Source organism: Ranitomeya variabilis, chromosome 1 (assembly GCF_051348905.1).
Source record: "Ranitomeya variabilis isolate aRanVar5 chromosome 1, aRanVar5.hap1, whole genome shotgun sequence".
Taxonomy (NCBI): domain Eukaryota; kingdom Metazoa; phylum Chordata; class Amphibia; order Anura; family Dendrobatidae; genus Ranitomeya; species Ranitomeya variabilis.
Genome location: NC_135232.1, coordinates 723,748,720 through 723,767,459, shown reverse-complemented (window position 1 = coordinate 723,767,459; position 18,740 = coordinate 723,748,720). Strand labels below are relative to the sequence as shown.

General features: G+C 43.6%; 1 protein-coding gene across 3 annotated transcripts in view; it reads left to right on the top strand.

Annotated features, from left to right (window-relative positions):
• The window catches only part of CCDC88C (coiled-coil and HOOK domain protein 88C), an 89,971-nt gene that overhangs the window by 19,326 nt on the left and 51,905 nt on the right, over positions 1-18,740 (top strand). For all 3 annotated transcript variants that reach the window (XM_077267775.1, XM_077267769.1, XM_077267784.1), the window contains exon 4: positions 14,874-14,943. In XM_077267775.1, coding sequence (XP_077123890.1) covers positions 14,874-14,943 — 70 coding nt within the window. The remainder of the gene's footprint in view (positions 1-14,873; positions 14,944-18,740) is intronic.

Sequence of the window (18,740 nt, the reverse complement as noted above, 5' to 3'; positions counted from 1 at the left end):
CGCTAGTGTGAAAGTAGCCTAATATATAAAGCTGAATGTGTGTGTGTATGTGTGTATGTCCGGGATTGGCATCTGCACCGTCGCAGCTACAGCCACAAAATTTTGCAGTGTCACACGTCTGGACCCTGAATGCATCATAGGCTATGTTATGAGGCGAAACTTTAGCCTCGCGCGTTCCAATTCACCAAATAATTTTGCCCCTACATAATGGGGAAAAAGTGAAAGGAAAAGTGTTGGAGGCAAATTGACAGCTGCCAGATGTGAACAAGGGGGACTTAAAGAGTGAGAGCGATGGCGCCAAAGAGTATATACCGTACAGTTGCTAAGGTGGGGCCCCGACATGGGTTACTCACCACACACGGGGATAGGAACACACACACAAAATGCGCCACACACTACCACGTGCTGGAACACGTATATCACCCTCAGCACACATTTCACCACACATACACCAACCTCGCCACGTAAAAGTCGAAACACAAAAGTTGCCGCTCAAAACTCGCCACGCGCAAAACTCGCCACATGCAAAACTAGGCTCACGCAGAACTCGCCACGTGCAAAACTCACCTCATGGAAAACTCGCCACACGCAAAACTTGCACACGCGGAAAAATTGCCACATGCACAAAAGTTGCAATACATGCAAAAGTTGCCTCACACAAAACTTGCACATACTCAAAACGCACCACACATAAAACTCGCCATGCGCAAAACTTGCTGCACACAACTTGCTACACTAACCTGTCACATGCAACTCGACACACAAAAAGTTGCTAGACGCATGTCGCCACACAAAACTCAACACACACAACTTGACACGTGAAACTCGCCCTAAAACACACACAAGTCTGGTATTATCCTTCAAAAATAAAAATCTGATTAATAAGCAGACAAACTACAAGAGTAACAAATGTACCATATAGGAAATCCGGCAGCTGTCAGTCACATGACCTGTCTATTATGTGTATGTGTGAGCTAATATATACTGCCGGGGGGAGAGCTTCCTGTTGGCTGGGGATGTATCAGGCTGCCAATTTAGCTTACAAATACTGAGGTAAAAATACTGCGCAAATAACGTGTGAACAAGGTCTAATACAGGAGGAGATGACACACAGATATATACTATATACAGGAGGAGATGACACACAGGTATATACTATATAGAGGAGGAGATGACACACAGATATATACTATATACAGGAGGAGATTACACACAGGTATATACTATATACAGGGGAGATGACACACACACATATACTATATACAGGGGAGATGACACACAGGTATATACTATATACAGGAGGAGATGACATACAGGTATATACTATATAAAGGAGGAGATTATACACACATATATACTATACACAGGGGAGATAACACACAGGTATATACTATATACAGGAGGAGATGACACACTGGTATATACTATATACAGGGGAGATGACACACAGGTATATACTATATACAGGAGGAGATGACATACAGGTACATACTATATACAGGAGGAGATGACATACAGGTACATACTATATACAGGGGAGATGACACACAGGTATATACTATATGCAGGAGGAGATGACACACAGGTATATACTATATGCAGGAGGAGATGATACACAGGTATATACTATATACAGGAGGAGATGACACACAGACATATACTATATACAGGAGCAGATGACACAGGTATATACTATATACAAAAGGAGATGATACACAGGTATATACTATATACAGGAGCAGATGACACACAGGTATATACTATATACAGGAGGAGATGACATACAGGTAAATACTATATAAAAGGGGAGATGACACATAGGTATATAGAGGAGATGACATACAGCAGGTATATACTATATACAGGGGAGATGACATACAGGTATATACTATATATAGGAGGAGATGACATACAGGTATATAGTATATACAGAAGAGATGACATACAGGTATATACAATATACAGGAGGAGATGACATACAACAGGTATATACTATTTACAGGGGAGATGACATACAGGTATATACTATATACAGGAGATGATATACAGGTGTATACTATATATAAGGGAGATGACAAACAATGTATATACTGAGGGGAAAATGAGAGGTGTGAGGTGAAAATGAGGGGTGTGAGGTGAAAATGAAAAGATGTGAGTGCAAAATGAGAGGAGTGAGGGAAAATAGTGGAGTGATCGGAAAATGACAAGATGTGAGGTCGAAATGACAAGTGTTAGGGGGGAATGAGAGGAGTGAAGGGGAAAAAGAGAGGTGTAAGGGAGAAAATGAGAGATGTGAGGGGGAAAATGAGAGGAGTGATGGGAAAATAAGAGAAGTGAGATGCTATAACTAACAACAGATATTTACTATGCCCAGGCAACGCCGGGCTCTTTAGTTAGTAATTATTATAAATCATTCCGTGAAATTCTTGTCCCCCATTTATTTCAAATTTTCAATGCCGCTGCGTCCATTGGTTCTTTCCCTAGGGAAAATTTGGATGCCACAATTATACTTATTCCCAAGCCTCATATTAGTCCTGATCAAATACTTAATTACCGTCCCATTTCATTAATTAATACCGATCTCAAAATTTATTCCAAAGTCTTAGCTAACCGCCTTAACCTTATTTTGCCCAAATTAATTTCCACGGACCAGATTGGATTTATCAAGCACCGGCAATCCATTGAAGGTAGCAGGAGGCTGATAAATATTATTAAATTAATTAATTCCCAAAAATGAACTCCACTTTAATTTCCCTTGATGCAGAGAAAGCATTTGATTGCTTAAATTGGACTTTTCTCAAATGTTCCCTACAAAAATTTTGCTTTGATTTGGATTTTATAAATAAAATTATGGCTTTATATTCCGATCCTCAGGCAAAAATTTATATTAATAATCACTTTTCTTCCCCATTTCCAATCTCTAATGGTATCCGGCAAGGTTGCCCCCTTTCTCCATTGCTTTTAGCCCTTGCCATAGAGCCATTAGCTCAGCTCATTAGAGATAATCCCTCCATAGAGGGAGTTTGCATGGATCGTAAGGAATTTAAAATCCGTTTATATGCTGTTGATATTCTCCTGTCCCTTACCAATCCTTGTCATTCTATTCCACATTTGCAAACCTTTCTTAAAAAAAAAAAAATAATAATAATTTTTTTCATATTTTAAAATAAACAAGTCCAAGTCGAAAATTTTTCAATTTAATCTCACTGATTCTCAAATCCGGAGTATAAAGGATATTTTGCCCTGGAGTTGGGCGGAGACGGATATTGTTTATTTGGGTCTGAGGTTTTCTAGAAACCTTAGCTCCTTGATTCCCAGCAATTTGGATTCTCTTATAGCTTCCATTTCTAAAGAGCTTAGATTTTATGATGATTAAGTATTATCGTGGTGGGGAAGGTGCCTTATTGTAAAATCAATAATTCTTCCCAAGATCCTCTATATCTTCAGGTCCCTTCCTTTACTTGGTTCTACTTCCTATTTGACCAGTTTGCAGGCACACCCCAATCTGTTTGTTTGGGGCAACAAGAGAGCTCGTATAGCCTCTAGTCATCTGTATAAACATAAATTGCGTGGAGGTATGGGTCTTCCTAATGTTTCGGCCTGTTATTTCTCTAATTTAATTAAACAGAGTCTATATTGGTGGTCTGCAGATCATACACCTTCATGGGTGGAATTGGAATTATATTTTAATAGAAATTCTCCACCTTGTAATATTATTATCAATTTATTCACCTCTAAATCTTTGCTTCGGTCTGATCATCCGATATTTGTAGCTGTTCTTGTGGCATGGCGGAAATTTCTCAAAATTAAAAGTGGTTTCACTAGGATGGAACTTATGCTGAGACTTCCCCTCTCTTTTTTGGCTACTGTTTTCTCATTTGATCTGCTTTCAAGTTGGGCTGATTGGGGAATCTCTAAACTACATGACATCTTTGATGGTAACAAGTTTGTTTCATTTACCCACCTTAAAGATAGGTTTGGTGTTCCCTCATCAGCTTTTATGCAGTTTACTATTTTAAAGGATTTTCTGAGGCCACTGGTGACTGGTCGCCCTCCTTTATCGGAGCCGGCGATTTAATATTTTATGCAACTCCGGTTATAGCATATTTTGGTCTACTCAATATATCTACCAGTGGTTTAATAACGATTTCAAAATTATAAAATACTCATACATGAGTATGAGGCTATGTTCACACCTTGCTTTTGTTTTCCGCTGGCAAAACCTGCTCTCTAGGCAGTAAGAAACTCGCTGCAAAAAAGCAGGTTTTACATAATTTTTGTTGCTTTTTTGCTGCGGTTTTGTCATGGTACTTTTGTCTCTTGTGCATGCTGAATAAGTAAATAAAATCTGATTTTACTTCATTTGGTTTTGAAACAAAAAATGCAGCAAAGACTGATACCTGCATTTTTATTCAGCATTTTTTTGCACCACCCATAGCTGTCAATGGGTGAAACATGCTGCATCCTGCAAACCCCAAGGTTTTGCACAAAATATTGAGGAGAAAAAAACATTGTGTGTGCATGGGATTTCTGAAATCTCATAGACTTTGCTGGTACTGTAAAACACAGCTGAAAATTTGCATTAAAAAACTCTGAAAAAACGCAGCATGTGAACATAGCCTTAGGCTGATTTTTTTTTTTTTTTTTTACCAAGACTGATCTTGTGGGCGAAGAAAGTTCTGAACAGCTACGTTGGCGAAAGCACTTACATTGTGGCGACAAGCAAGTCCTGCAAAATTCATCAGATTCCCACTTTTTACAACTTTCTGATGGTGCTACCCTAAAGGTTACAATGTGACCCCATTTGCCCACATTACACCGCTCAGTGATCATCACATAGTGCATTAATATCCACATATAGCAATTATTTTTTAGAATTTGTACCATTGGGGCTTGCAGTTTCCAAGTTCAATATCCTAAACTCTTCTCTCCAAAATGAGTGTTTGGTCCGATCTTTGGAGCTTTTTTAGCCTTTATTAGTTTACAATGAAAGGAAGAGGTCTGTGGATTTTGTAGGGTACAGATGGGGTAGTGGATTGCCCGGAATTCCTGATATGATGTGGCTTAATTACAGCTTTGTTACATTGGACCTAAGGACAATGAAACGCTCTGACCTGTGAGGGGTCACCAAGGACGGGACTGGGCCGACATTAAGGGTATGTGCACACGTCCGGATTTCTTGCAGAAATTTCCTGAAGAAAACTGGAAATTTTCTGCAATAAATCCGCATTTTTTTTTTGCGTTTTTTTAGCATTTTGCAAGCGTAATTAGCTTGCAGAATGCTAAAGTTTTCCGATCTGTAGCATCACTTGGAAAACTGACTGACAAGTTGGTCACACTTGTCAAACATACTGTTTGACAAGTGAGACCAACTTTTTACTATAGATGCTGCTTATGCAGCATCTATAGTAAAAGATAGAATGTTTAAAAATAATAAAAAAAATAAAAAAATGGTTATACTCACCCTCTGCAGACAGCCAATCTCCTCAGCGGCGTCCGTTCCTATAGATGCCGGTGTGGTTCAGGACCTTCGATGACGTCGCGGCTTGTGATTGGTCGCGTGAGTCACATGAGCGGTCACGCGACCAATCACAAGACAGCGACGTCATCACAGGTCCTGAACCACACCATCTATAGGAACGGAAGAGAGAGCATGCACCGGAGAGGCGGGAACACTTCGGGGGCCATCAGAGGGTGAGTATATCACTATTTTTTATTTTAATTCTTTTTTTTTTTACCAATTATATGGTGCCTAGTCCGTGGAGGAGAGTCTCCTCTCCTCCACCCTGGGTACCAACCGCACATGATCTGCTTACTTCCCACATGGTGGGCATAGCCCTGTGCGGGAAGTAAGCAGATCAATGCACTTCTAGGTGTGCGGAATCCCTGCAATTCCGCATTTTTAATGAACATGTTGCTTTTTTTTCCACGATGCGATTTTTTTCGCGGAAAAAAATGCAACATTTGCACAAAAAATGCGGAATACCCTGTAAATAATAGGAGGCATATGTTAGCGTTTTTTTCGCGTTTTTATAGCAAAATAACGCGGAAAAAACACGAAAAATCCTGAACGTGTGCACATGGCCTAAGTTTGCAGACCAGTCACCTATATTGTATGGTGTGTGATCAGCCCCCCCCGTTATCACATCCTCCACACTGCTGCTCCTACTCCTATTTAAATACAGATCAGCAGATTTCACCTAAAACACACTGTTCTGCTGGGGCACATTGCTATTTTCTTGCAGTCTGTGACCTCTCACAAAATAAGTAGGCTCTACTTCTCACATATTCTGTGCTTCTTTCCCCCATGTAACCATTAAGATCCCCATAATCATTAAGATCCACACACTCTTCTTAAATGCTCTGTGCTGCTGAAATATTTAGAATTGAGAGTCATCAGTGGTTGATACCTTTCAATGGCTAACTGAAAAGATGGTAACAGATTGCAAGCTTTCGAGACTACTCGGGTCTCTTCATCAGGCATAGACTAATACAAATTCTGGAGAATCCCATATTAATGCACAACACAGCACAGAAAAATGCCATAGATAAGACAGGTGATGTTAAGCAGAATTACCATTATCATAGAATCATAGAATGATAGAGTTGGAAGGGACCTCCTGGGTCATCTGGTCCAACCCCCTGCTCAAAGCAGGATTCACTAAATCATACCAGACAGATGTCTGTCCAGCCTTTTCTTGAAAACTTCCATGGAAGGAGAACTCACCACTTCTCTTGACAGCCTGTTCCACTCATTGATCATCCTTACTGTCAAAAAGTTTTTTCTAATATCTAATCTGTCTCCTCCCATTCAGTTTCATCTCATTGCTTCTAGTCTTTCCTTGTGCAAATGAGAATGAAGATGATCCTTCTACAATGTTACAGCCCTTGAGATATTTGTAGATGGCTATTACGTCTTCTCTGTCTTCTTTTTTGCAAGGTAAACATTCCCAAATCCTGTAACCGTTCCTCATAAGACATGGTTTGCAGACCGGTCACCATTCTGGTGGCTCTTCTCTGAACTTGCTCCAGTTTGTTGATGTCTTTTTTAAAATGTGGTGCCCAAAACTGGACACAGTATTCCAGGTGAGGTCTGACCAAAGAGGAGTAGAGGGCAATAATGACTTTGCGTGATCTAGACTATATGCTTCTGGTATTACATCCCAAAATTGCATTTGCCTTTTTTGCTGCTGCATCACACTGTTGACTCATGTTTAGTTTATAATCTATTACTGTACCCAAGTCTTTTTCACATGTGCTGTTTAGTGATGAGCGAGTATACTCGTTGCTCGGGTTTTCCAGAGCATGCTCTGGTGTTCTCTGAGTATTTGTTAGTGTTCGGAGATTGAGTTTTCATCGCCTCATCTGAATGATTTACAGCTATTAGCCAGCCTGAGTACATGTGGGGGTTGCCTGGTTGCTAGGGAATCCCCACATGTAATCAAGCTGTCTAGTAGCTGTAAATCATTCAGCTAAGGCGATGAAAACTGAAACTCCAAACACTAACAAATACTCAGAGATCACCTGAGCCTGGTCGGGAAAACCCAAGCAACGAGTACACTCGCTCATCACTAGTGCTGTTTAGCCCTATTCCTCTCATTCTGTATATGCTTTTATCATTTTTATTGCCCAGATGTAGTACTTTGCATTTTCCCCTGTTAAAAACCATTCTGTTAGTTGCTGCCCGCTGCTCCAGTTTATTTATATCTTTTTGAATTCTCTCTCTCTCTTCTCTAGTATTAGCTATCCCTCCTAGCTTTATGTCAGCAAATGTAATTACCTTCAATTCCTTCATCTAAATCATTGATAAAGATGTTGAACCATACAGGGCCCAGGACAGAACCCTGTGGTACCCCACGAGACATTTTTCCAACTGGATGTGCAGCCATTTACGACCACTGTTTGGGTCCGATCACTAAGCCAGTTATGAATCCACCTAACAGTTGCCTTGTCCATTCCATACTTAGTCATTTTTTTCGGTAAGGATTGTGTGAGATACTTTGTCAAATGCTTTGCTGAAGTCAAGATATACTATACCTACAGCATTTCCTTGATCCACCCACTATATAATTGTCTAAGGGTCACTTCCGTCTGTCTGTCCTTCTGTCTGTCTTTCTTTCTGCCACGGATATTCATTGGTCGTGGCCTCTGTCTGTCATGGAATCCAAGTCGCTGATTGGTCGTGGCAAAACGCCCACGACCATTGCCACGACCGATCAGTGACGCGCACAGTCTGGAAGAAAATGGCCGTTCCTTACTCTCTACTCACTCACTGCCCAGCGCCCGCATACACCCCTCCGGTCACCGCTCACACAGGGTTAATGCCGGCGGTAACGGACCACGTTATGCCGCAGGTAACGCACTCCGTTACCGCCTCTATTAACCCTGTGTGGCCAAGTTTTTACTATTGACGCAGCCTATGCAGCGTCAATAGTAAAAACATCTAATGTTAAAAATAATAAAAAAAATAAAAAATCATTATATACTCACCTTCCGCCGCCTTTCCCGCTCCTCGCGATGCTCCGGCCGGTCCATGCAAGCTGCACGTTCCGGTGGCAAGGATGGTCTGGGAGAAGGACCTGCCATGACGGTCATGTGACCCCGACACGGTCATGTGACCGCGACGTCATCACAGGGCCTGCGCGAGAAGGACCTGCCATGATGTCATGGTCACGTGACCGCGACGTCAGCACACCCTGGGACCGGAAGCTGCCGCCTGCACCTCACACAGGCGACAGAACTACAACGCGCCTGCGGAAGGTGAGTATATGTTTATTTTTTATTTTTTTTAACCTGTGACATACGTGGCTGGGCAATATACTACGTAGCTGGGCAATATACTTCGTGGCTGTGCAATATACTACGTGGCTCTGTGCTGTATACTACGTTGCTGTGCAATATACTACGTGGCTCTGTGCTGTATACTACGTAACTGCAATATACTACGTGACTGGGCAATATACAACATCACTGGGCAATATACTACATCACTGGGCAATATACTACGTCACTGGGCAATATACTACGTCTCTGGGCAATATACTACGTGGCTGGCCAATATACTACGTAACTGGGCAATATACTACGTGACTGGGCAATATACTACGTGACTGGGCAATATACTACGTGACTGGGCAATATACTACGTCACTGTGCAATATACTACGTGGCTGGGCAGTATACTACGTCACTGGGCAATATACTACGTGACTGGGCAATATACTACGTGACTGGGCAATATACTACGTGACTGGGCAATATACTACGTGACTGGGCAATATACTACGTGACTGGGCAATATACTACGTCTCTGGGCAATATACTACGTGGCTGGCCAATATACTACGTAACTGGGCAATATACTACGTGACTGGGCAATATACTACGTGACTGGGCAATATACTACGTGACTGGGCAATATACTACGTGACTGGGCAATATACTACGTCTCTGGGCAATATACTACGTGGCTGGCCAATATACTACGTAACTGGGCAATATACTACGTGACTGGGCAATATACTACGTGACTGGGCAATATACTACGTGACTGGGCAATATACTACGTGACTGGGCAATATACTACGTCACTGTGCAATATACTACGTCACTGTGCAATATACTACGTCACTGTGCAATATACTACGTGACTGGGCAATATACTACATCACTGGGCAATATACTACGTCACTGGGTAATATAAAGACCAGAGAAAAACACACGGAGTATATGTCCCATTTTAAAGATAAAAATATACGTTTTATTTATAGAAAAATACAAACAATAATTAATCACAATTTTTAGAGACAATGAGGAGACTTAGGGAAACACTGAATAGTTACAGCAGTGAAAACCCCAATGGCACCCTGACAGTATTTTTCCCTTAAGTGCTATTAGTGCAAAGTTTCCAAGGTACAAGAGCATCTTACACCAAAATAACTACAACTGGCCCACAATAGGGTGCCCTTTACCCAGTCAGCATGTGTTATATTAAAACGTGGTTCAGATAGCTCTTACCCATGGGTCAGGTGTCAGAGGAGGTCACCGCCGCAGCCCCAACGCGCGTTTCGCGTCGGCTTCGTCAGGCCAGTTGTAGTTATTTTGGTGTAAGATGCTCTTGTACCTTGGAAACTTTGCACTAATAGCACTTAAGGGAAAAATACTGTCAGGGTGCCATTGGGGTTTTCACTGCTGTAACTATTCAGTGTTTCCCTAGGTCTCCTCATTGTCTCTAAAAATTGTGATTAATTATTGTTTGTATTTTTCTATAAATAAAACGTATACTTTTATCTTTAAAATGGGACGTATACTCCATGTGTTTTTCTCTGGTCTTTATAATGTGTTTTTGGAGTGTCCCTGATTAATATTACTGATCTCTTATGTGGTAATTTTTCTACATACGACGAGTATGTGTGAGAGATCAAAAATATTGTGGTCCTTTGTGGGATGTCTTTATTGTGACTGGGTAATATACTACGTCACTGGGCAATATACTACGTGGCTGTGCAATATGCTACGTGGCTGGGCAATATACTACGTGGCTGGGCAATATACTACGTGGACATATATATTCTAGAATACCCGATGCGTTAGAATTGGGCCACCATCTAGTTCTGTCATAGAAGGAAATTAAGTTAGTCTGACATGACTTATTATTTACAAACCCATGCTGAATCACTCATTATGTGAGTGATAAACAGTTATATCCATAAGTATTGGAACAGTTCAAAGATAAGGAGTGGGAATGTTTTATTGTCCTCTGATTGGGGTCTGGTTCTATGTTATGGTGACCCCACTTGGTCTGAGGAGCAAATTCCTTAGTTGATGTAAAAAGACATAAATCCATGCGACACATTCATTCCTGCACTGAGTTTCTAAGGTCATCAGCAGCTTATATTCTCAGACCCTTCTGTCTCTCTGAGATTTGAAGTTACCTTTTTAATACAAGTAAAACAAGCTCGCTGTCCTCTCCAACAGCTGCAGGAACCTTTACTTGCAACCAGAAAAAAGCTTGCTGTCCTCTCCAACAGCTGCAGGAACCTTTCTTTGCAACCAGAAAAAATGTAAAACCTGTCCATTTATAATGACCGCGGACCAGATAAAGATCCACAATTCACATCAGGACTACAAGATCCCACGTACTTTCAGCTGCATCACATCTAATGTGGTGTACTTAATTATTTGTATTAAATATCCCACTGGGGGTCTGAATGTAGGGGAGATAGGGCAGAAACTGAGAACAAGGATGAACTCTCATCGCACCATACAATAAGAGAAATAAGAATGGATCTACCTGTGGTAATACATTTTTGTCTCCCGGATCACAGCATTATGGACATAAATTACTTGTATTAAAAGGTAACTTCAAATCTCAGAGAGACAGAAGAGTCTGGGAGTATAAGCTGATTGACACACTCAGTGCAGGAATGAATGTGTCCTATGGATTTATGTCTTTTTACATCAACTAAGGAATTTGCTCCTCAGACCATGTGGTGTCACCATAACATAGAACCAGACCCCAATCAGAGGACAATAACGCATTCACACTCCTTATCTATGAACCGTTCCAATATTTATGGACATAACTGTTTATCACTCACATAATGCTAATTCTGCTTCAAGTCACCTGTCTTATCTATGGCATTTTTTCTGTGCTGTGTTGTGCATAAATGTGTTTTTTTTTCAGAATTTGTATTAGCCAATGCCTGATGAAGAGACCTGCGTAGTCTCGAAAGCTTGCAATTTGTTACCATCTTTTCAGTTAGCCGTTAAAAGGTATCAACCACTGAGGACTCTCAATTCTGAATATTTTTCTATCCACTGGCTAAAACGGTACCAAGATATATATCTTTCCTGTGCTGCTGAAAAAATTGTGCTTCTAGTTAGATAGAAGCCACTACAGATCTGTAGGCTCTTCTCCTGAAATACTCTGTGCTGCTGTGGGACCTGTTCGTTGTGCAGTGTTTGCTCTCTCTCTATAGATTATGTTGAGTTTTTATGATGCTGTAATATTAAACAAATGTCCTTCAGGCGTCTCTAAGAGCTGCCCTTTTGTACTTTCTTGGCATCAGATCCACAACTTAACCTGGAGTCTTTTTTTTTTTTTTTTTTTTTAACCCTTTGTGTGTCAGGTAAAGGCGATTCGAAGATCTGGGAGATTTTGGGACCCCGTGTCTATACAGACTGCCATAACCTGCACTTCTATCCTGGTCATGGAGAGTTTAGAACTCTGGATGTTCTATGAGTGTATGGGCTCATGCAGGATAATAAAAGCAGCGCCACCCTTATCCTCAGGTCATGTGCGGTACTGCTGCTCAGCCCCCTTCAGTGAAGCTGAATTGTAATACCATAGACAACCTGTAGTTAGTTGGTGGTGCTATTTCTGGATCGGCAATCCTGAGAACCTTTATAAATTGCCCCATAAGGCTACTTTCACACTAGCGTTTTTTGCAATACGTCGCAATGCGTCGTTTTGGCGAAAAAACGCATCCTGCAAAGTTGTCTGCAGGATGCGTTTTTTCCCCATTGACTAACATTAGCGACGCATTGACACACGTCGCAACCGTCGTGCGACGGATGCGTCGTGCTTTGGCGGACCGTCGGCACAAAAAAAGCTACATGTAACTTTTTTTGTGCGACGTGTCCGCTTTTTCCGACCGCGCATTCGTGGCCGGAACTCCGCCCCCTCCTCCCTGCACCTCACAATGGGGCAGCGGATGCGCTGAAAATCAGCATCCGCTGCACCCGTTGTGCAGCGCAAACAACGCTAGCATCGGTACGTCGGCCCGACGCTCTGCGACGGGCCGAGTACGACGCTAGTGTGAAAGTAGCCTAAGATATTCAGGGAATTGCTAGTCATGCAGTTTCCTGTGAGATCATCCTCTGCATTACCACCCTCCTCCACCCCTGGCCGGTCCTCGTCATGTTGACTCCTATTATTGAGGCCGATGAACGCTCGGATTATTTACTCTGCGATTTATAAATCCATTTAACCCTTCGCTGCTCGTTCTCCTGTGGGCGAATGATTGAAATCCAAGGTTGTCTCCTCACTACTAAACCACCGGCTGTGTATCCGCCATATTGTGTCCGGTCATCACAGAATTGTATACAGGGACTCTTCTTTGTTCTTGGAGTCTGTAATTTATCTGATAGTTCTGTTAACCAAGAACATTTTATAATCCGGCACATTTAGTGCCAGATTGGAGGAATTTTATTCATTTAATATTCATGCACATAATGTTTGAACTTTAATCATTGTTTTTTGTTTTATGGAAACACACAAAAATGAAACAAAATGGCGGCTTATCCTGCAGATTTGGGACGCACTGGGTAAAATCCGCCCCAACAAGTGGCGTTTGCTGCAAGTTTAAAAATCCTAACAAAAGTGAATTTACACAGATTGTACCAAAAAGAACAAAAATGCAACCTACGGTTGGTATAAAAATGCTGCAAAAGTGCGGAAAGTCTGCTCTAAAATGCACGACGTGTGAAAGTCGCCTAACATGCTGGATTAAGGGAATTTTACACTATAGTGGGAACCAGGACTGACTTACATTATTGTTTGTGTTCCCTCCCTCTAAAATCCGTAGGCCAAAAACGCCCCATTAACGGGCATCACCTGCAGGGGTGGTCACCCAGCTTTCCTGGGATCCTCACCGTTCTATCGGCCTGTCAGTGGTGCATTTTGGGATGTTTACAGATTGGGAACGCGTGGTGCAGCTTTATGGGGCCGGGGGCTGTCGTGTGCGTTTTTCCTGTGCTGTCTTTTTATGGATATGGACTTTGGGACGTCGATATCTTCTGTTTATTTTAGGGGGATCGGCTTACAAAGAAAAATGTGAGTTAATGTTGTAAAACTGGTTCCTGTCGAACGCAACAAAGACTGCGCTGTGGGTCACGTGACTGTAGTGTACAGCATGGTGGACATCCTCGCCAAGTGACCCAGACTGGACCGTAGAACCTCGGTACTACCTCGGTGTATATGTGCGTTTCATCTAGCATCTGATAATCCAGCGCACATCTGTCTGATAATCCAGAATGTAGGACCGATCTCACAACTAGTCTTTATCCTTCTAGGGACTGTTTTTTACGCTTGGGGTAGAATAACACATGTTCCCTGGATGTTAGGCACCCATGTTTGCCAGTACAGTGCCTATAGGGGGCTTCTGACAAGAACCAAAGTGGCGTCTGGTTCCACATAGTTTTTGACACTCTTCTCATGAACCAGGTGGTGTAAGGGTTTTGGATCCCAGTGCTGATGGGTCTACTGTTTCGACTGTGAATGGGTTAATCATGTGGGAGGATGAGCTCATACTGGTTTTGTTCTTTTTGGAGTTTATTTAGCGCTCTCTTTCCTCGCCGCTGCTTTTTTTGTATTGTTTCTTTATATTCAGGCGTCTCCATTGGCTGTGACTAATTCTTTTAGAGGCTTGAGGGGACACTGGAATGTGCGACTGATGATCAGAACTGGGGCCTAGACCCCTCGGGCAACATCCATGTGTATTCATCCTCATATAGGCCCCCCCGATATCAGCGCTCGCTGCACCTAGAATCAGCATCATTAGTGAATTATTTACCTATAGTGGTCCGATCCCGCATTCAAGGGGTAGGGGCATTGCTGGTGATGGACAGTGTGTGTGTATAGTATATAACTTTTGTTTCTTTTTTGCAACCATCTTTGTAAAAACCGCCAAAGATTTGCTAAACTAACTGCCTGAAAACTGCGCTGAACGCCATAAGTTACCAGAATTGCATTTCACTACAAAATCTGCCCAAATTACATATTGACTTTGTAGTGGAATTTTCTTTTAATTTCCACTGAATGAAAGAAAATAAAGAGGTAGGGTTTTTTATATATATTTATTTTTTTCCAGGAGGTTCTGCAGCAGCTGATCGTGATGACTTTGCCCAATGTTCTGCTGATTGGTAAAGACCCTCTGACAGGTGCGTCATCTTTTTCAGAAATACAATTATCTTGTATGTTTGTGGAACACTGTGCAAAAGTTTTGGGCAGGTGTGGAAATTTTTTTGCAAAGGAGAAATACTTAGTAAATTACAATATAGATGGTATTCACATTTCTCTTTTGTTTTTTTTCACTTTGCATTTTGGTAAATGATAGAAATGATGATGGTTTATTTTTTTTTATTTGTGAATGCTTCTTACGCTGCAGCATTATTTCACACCTGCCTAAAACTTTTTTCCAAGTATCAGTATCCATGCTGCTCACCATTATTGTCACCCCTTAACTTTTTTTTATAGACTGTACAATATCTTCAGAAATAAATGGAAATGTACCATAGTTCTATCCTCAGGATTTATGATTAGTTGTCCACAGTAATACAAGAATAAAATATTGTTTCTCAACTTACATGTTGAAATTTCAAAGAAGGAACAGAATAAGCAGCATGTGCAGCAGTAAAGGCGCCACTAATTAGTACTTGGTTGCACACCCTTTGGCATTGATGACCGCCTCCAAACATTTCTTGATGCCATCTATAAGCGTCTTGCACTTCTCAGCTGGTATTTTCTCCCACTCTTCCTTCGCAGTTTGTTCAAGCTCTTGAATGTTTGCAGGGTTCTTTTTTCCAATGGCAGATTTCAGCTCATCCCAAAGATTTTCAATGGGATTGAGGTCAGGACTCATTCCTGGCCATTTTAAACTAGTCCATTTTTTATTTTTCAGCCATTCCTGTGTACCTTTGGATGTGTGCTTTGGGTCATTGTTTTATTGGAGGACCCATGATCTTTGCCTGAAACCAAGATTTTTTTAGCTCTAAAATCTCTTGATAATTCTCCGATTTCATGATTCCTGCGATACGGTCAAGGCCTCCAGTACCAGACACAGCAATGCAACCCCACAGCATCATGGATCCTCCACCATGCTTAACTGTTGGTAGGGTGTTCTTTCCTTCATAAGCTTCATTGCACCGTCTGTGAACAAAATGTTGCTTTGCATTGCCAAAAAGCTCTTTCTCCTACGCCTCATTGGGGGACACAGACCGTGGGTGTTATGCTGCTTGCCACTAGGAGGACACTAAGTGATACAATGAAAGTTAGCTCCTCCCCTGCAGTATACACCCTCCTGCTGGCCCTCAGCTAACCAGTTCTTGCTTAGTGTCTGTAGGAGGCACTTGGGTCTGTTTTCAGACCCCAACTTTCTTATTTTAATTTTAATTTTTATTTTTCTGTAAACAACGGAGTGAAGGGGGCGACGGATCCTTTTTTATGGGACCCGCTCTCCCCCGAACCAGCAACAGGCGAGCACGGCGAGTATACCTCCCCGTCCCTCTCCTGCGACGTTGGAGCACGCCAAATTTTACTGGGGCGACGGGTTTCCATCTTTGGTCCCGATCTCCCTTCCCCCTGCAAGACGGCGAGCACATAGAGCCTGCTCTAATGTTCCTCTCCGGGGGCCCGACATACAAGGCCCACTTTACATGGCGTTGCATACTTGAGAGCCCAAAGGGATTACAGAAGAGGATGAGGATGGAGCGCGCAGGGACAGGGGGACCTGCATTACCGGACTGTGAGTACATCAGGAGTTCCCCTCCTGCGCTCCGGATCACTTTGCGGCCGCGCCGCCGCACACCGCCGGGCAGGCCGGAAATTTAGTCCCCGGCTTTTCAGCCGGAGTAGGCCGCAGTGGCCTCTATGGGGTAGCCGCCGGCGGTACTTGCGGCAGAGCCCCTGGGGAGAGGCGCATCGCCAGGCAGACCGGAAATTCAGCCCCCGGCTTTTCAGCTGGAGTAGGCCGCAGTGGGCAGATTCCTCCCACGGCCGTAACCCCGCCCCCTATATCGGCGCTTCTCGTCTGGGACGAGAGGCGCCCTGCAGATCTCGGGGGCCATTCTTCCTCACGCTGCCTGCGTGGAAGATGCGGTCCTGGGGGAGCCACTGGCCGGTACGCCAGCGGCAATCATTCGGCGTGCGGCCCGCCGACGCGCTCCACCGGCAGGCTCCATAAATTTAGTCCCCGGCTTTTTCAGCCGGACTAGGCCGCAGTTGAAATCCCCTTCAGGGGTGAAGGTGCCTTCACGGTCCCGATGGGCTGAACTTAGTGAAGTACAGAAGCCTCTCTCCATGATCCGGGCAGCCCCCACTGTCCCACCACTGTGAAAGCGGATGGCACAAGGAGGCGGATGGTTCCTCTCCAGCTCCCTAACAAGAGGGATGATGGATTGAGGTTTATTCCTCTATCCCTGCACCGACCCGACATCCGCGGCGGCTCCATGCTGGGACGCGCACCGTTGGTGAGTGGATCCTGCCAGCGATGGGTTTCTGCAGCGGGATATTCACAGGCAGTCTCAGACTTCCCTGTGGCCCACCTCCCTGAGGTAACGCTCCAGCCGGCTACAAAATTTAGTTCCTGGCTTAGGCCGATGTGTAGGCCGCACCACCAGAAGCGCACTGTGGCGCCTTAAGGCGGCTCTGCCTTTTTTCCTGGCGTTTTTCGCCTGGCACGGAAGCGCTCAATTTTCTCGAGCAACGGGTGACCGCCCCTAACTTCTACGCTGGCGCCGGCTGCAGAAATTTACGCCCCGGCTTGGGCCTATTCATGGAAGTCTCGAGGCTCCGCCCACGTCGTGCCTGTGGCTCCGCCCCCTGAATTGGCACTTCTCGCTCGCTGCGAGATTTTACCTAAACCCGCATGACCAGTATTCCTGGCCTTAAAGTCACACGACCAGTATTCTCTGGTCTTAAAGGCACGTGAACATATTCCCTGGTCTTAAAGGCACGTGATCAGTATTCCCTGGTCTTAAAGGCACGCGTCCAGTATTCTCTGGTCTTAAAGACACACGACCAGTATTCCTTGGTCTTAAAGGCACACGCCCAGTATACCCTGGTCTTAAAGGCACACGACCAGTATTCCCTGGTCTTAAAGGCACACGCCCAGTATACCCTGGTCTTAAAGGCACACGACCAGTATTCCCTGGTCTTAAAGGCACACGACCAGTTTTCCCTGGTCTTAAAGACACACGACCAGTATTCCTTGGTCTTAAAGGCACACGACCAGTATACCCTGGTCTTAAAGGCACACGACCAGTATTCCCTGGTCTTCAAGGCACACGACCAGTATTCCCTGGTCTTCAAGGCACACGACCAGTATTCCCTGGTCTTAAAGGCACATGACCAATCCGAAACTGGTCATAAATGAGGAGCCCTCTGCCGCCTGTGGCTCCGCCCCCTGAATTGGCACTTCTCGCTCGCTGCGAGATTTTACCTAAACCCGCATGACCAGTATTCCTGGCCTTAAAGTCACACGACCAGTATTCTCTGGTCTTAAAGGCACGTGAACATATTCCCTGGTCTTAAAGGCACGTGATCAGTATTCCCTGGTCTTAAAGGCACGCGTCCAGTATTCTCTGGTCTTAAAGACACACGACCAGTATTCCTTGGTCTTAAAGGCACACGCCCAGTATACCCTGGTCTTAAAGGCACACGACCAGTATTCCCTGGTCTTAAAGGCACACGACCAGTATCCCTGGTCTTAAAGGCACACGTCCAGTATTCTCTGGTCTTAAAGACACACGACCAGTATTCCTTGGTCTTAAAGGCACACGCCCAGTATACCCTGGTCTTAAAGGCACACGACCAGTATTCCCTGGTCTTAAAGGCACACGACCAGTTTTCCCTGGTCTTAAAGACACACGACCAGTATTCCTTGGTCTTAAAGGCACACGACCAGTATACCCTGGTCTTAAAGGCACACGACCAGTATTCCCTGGTCTTAAAGGCACAC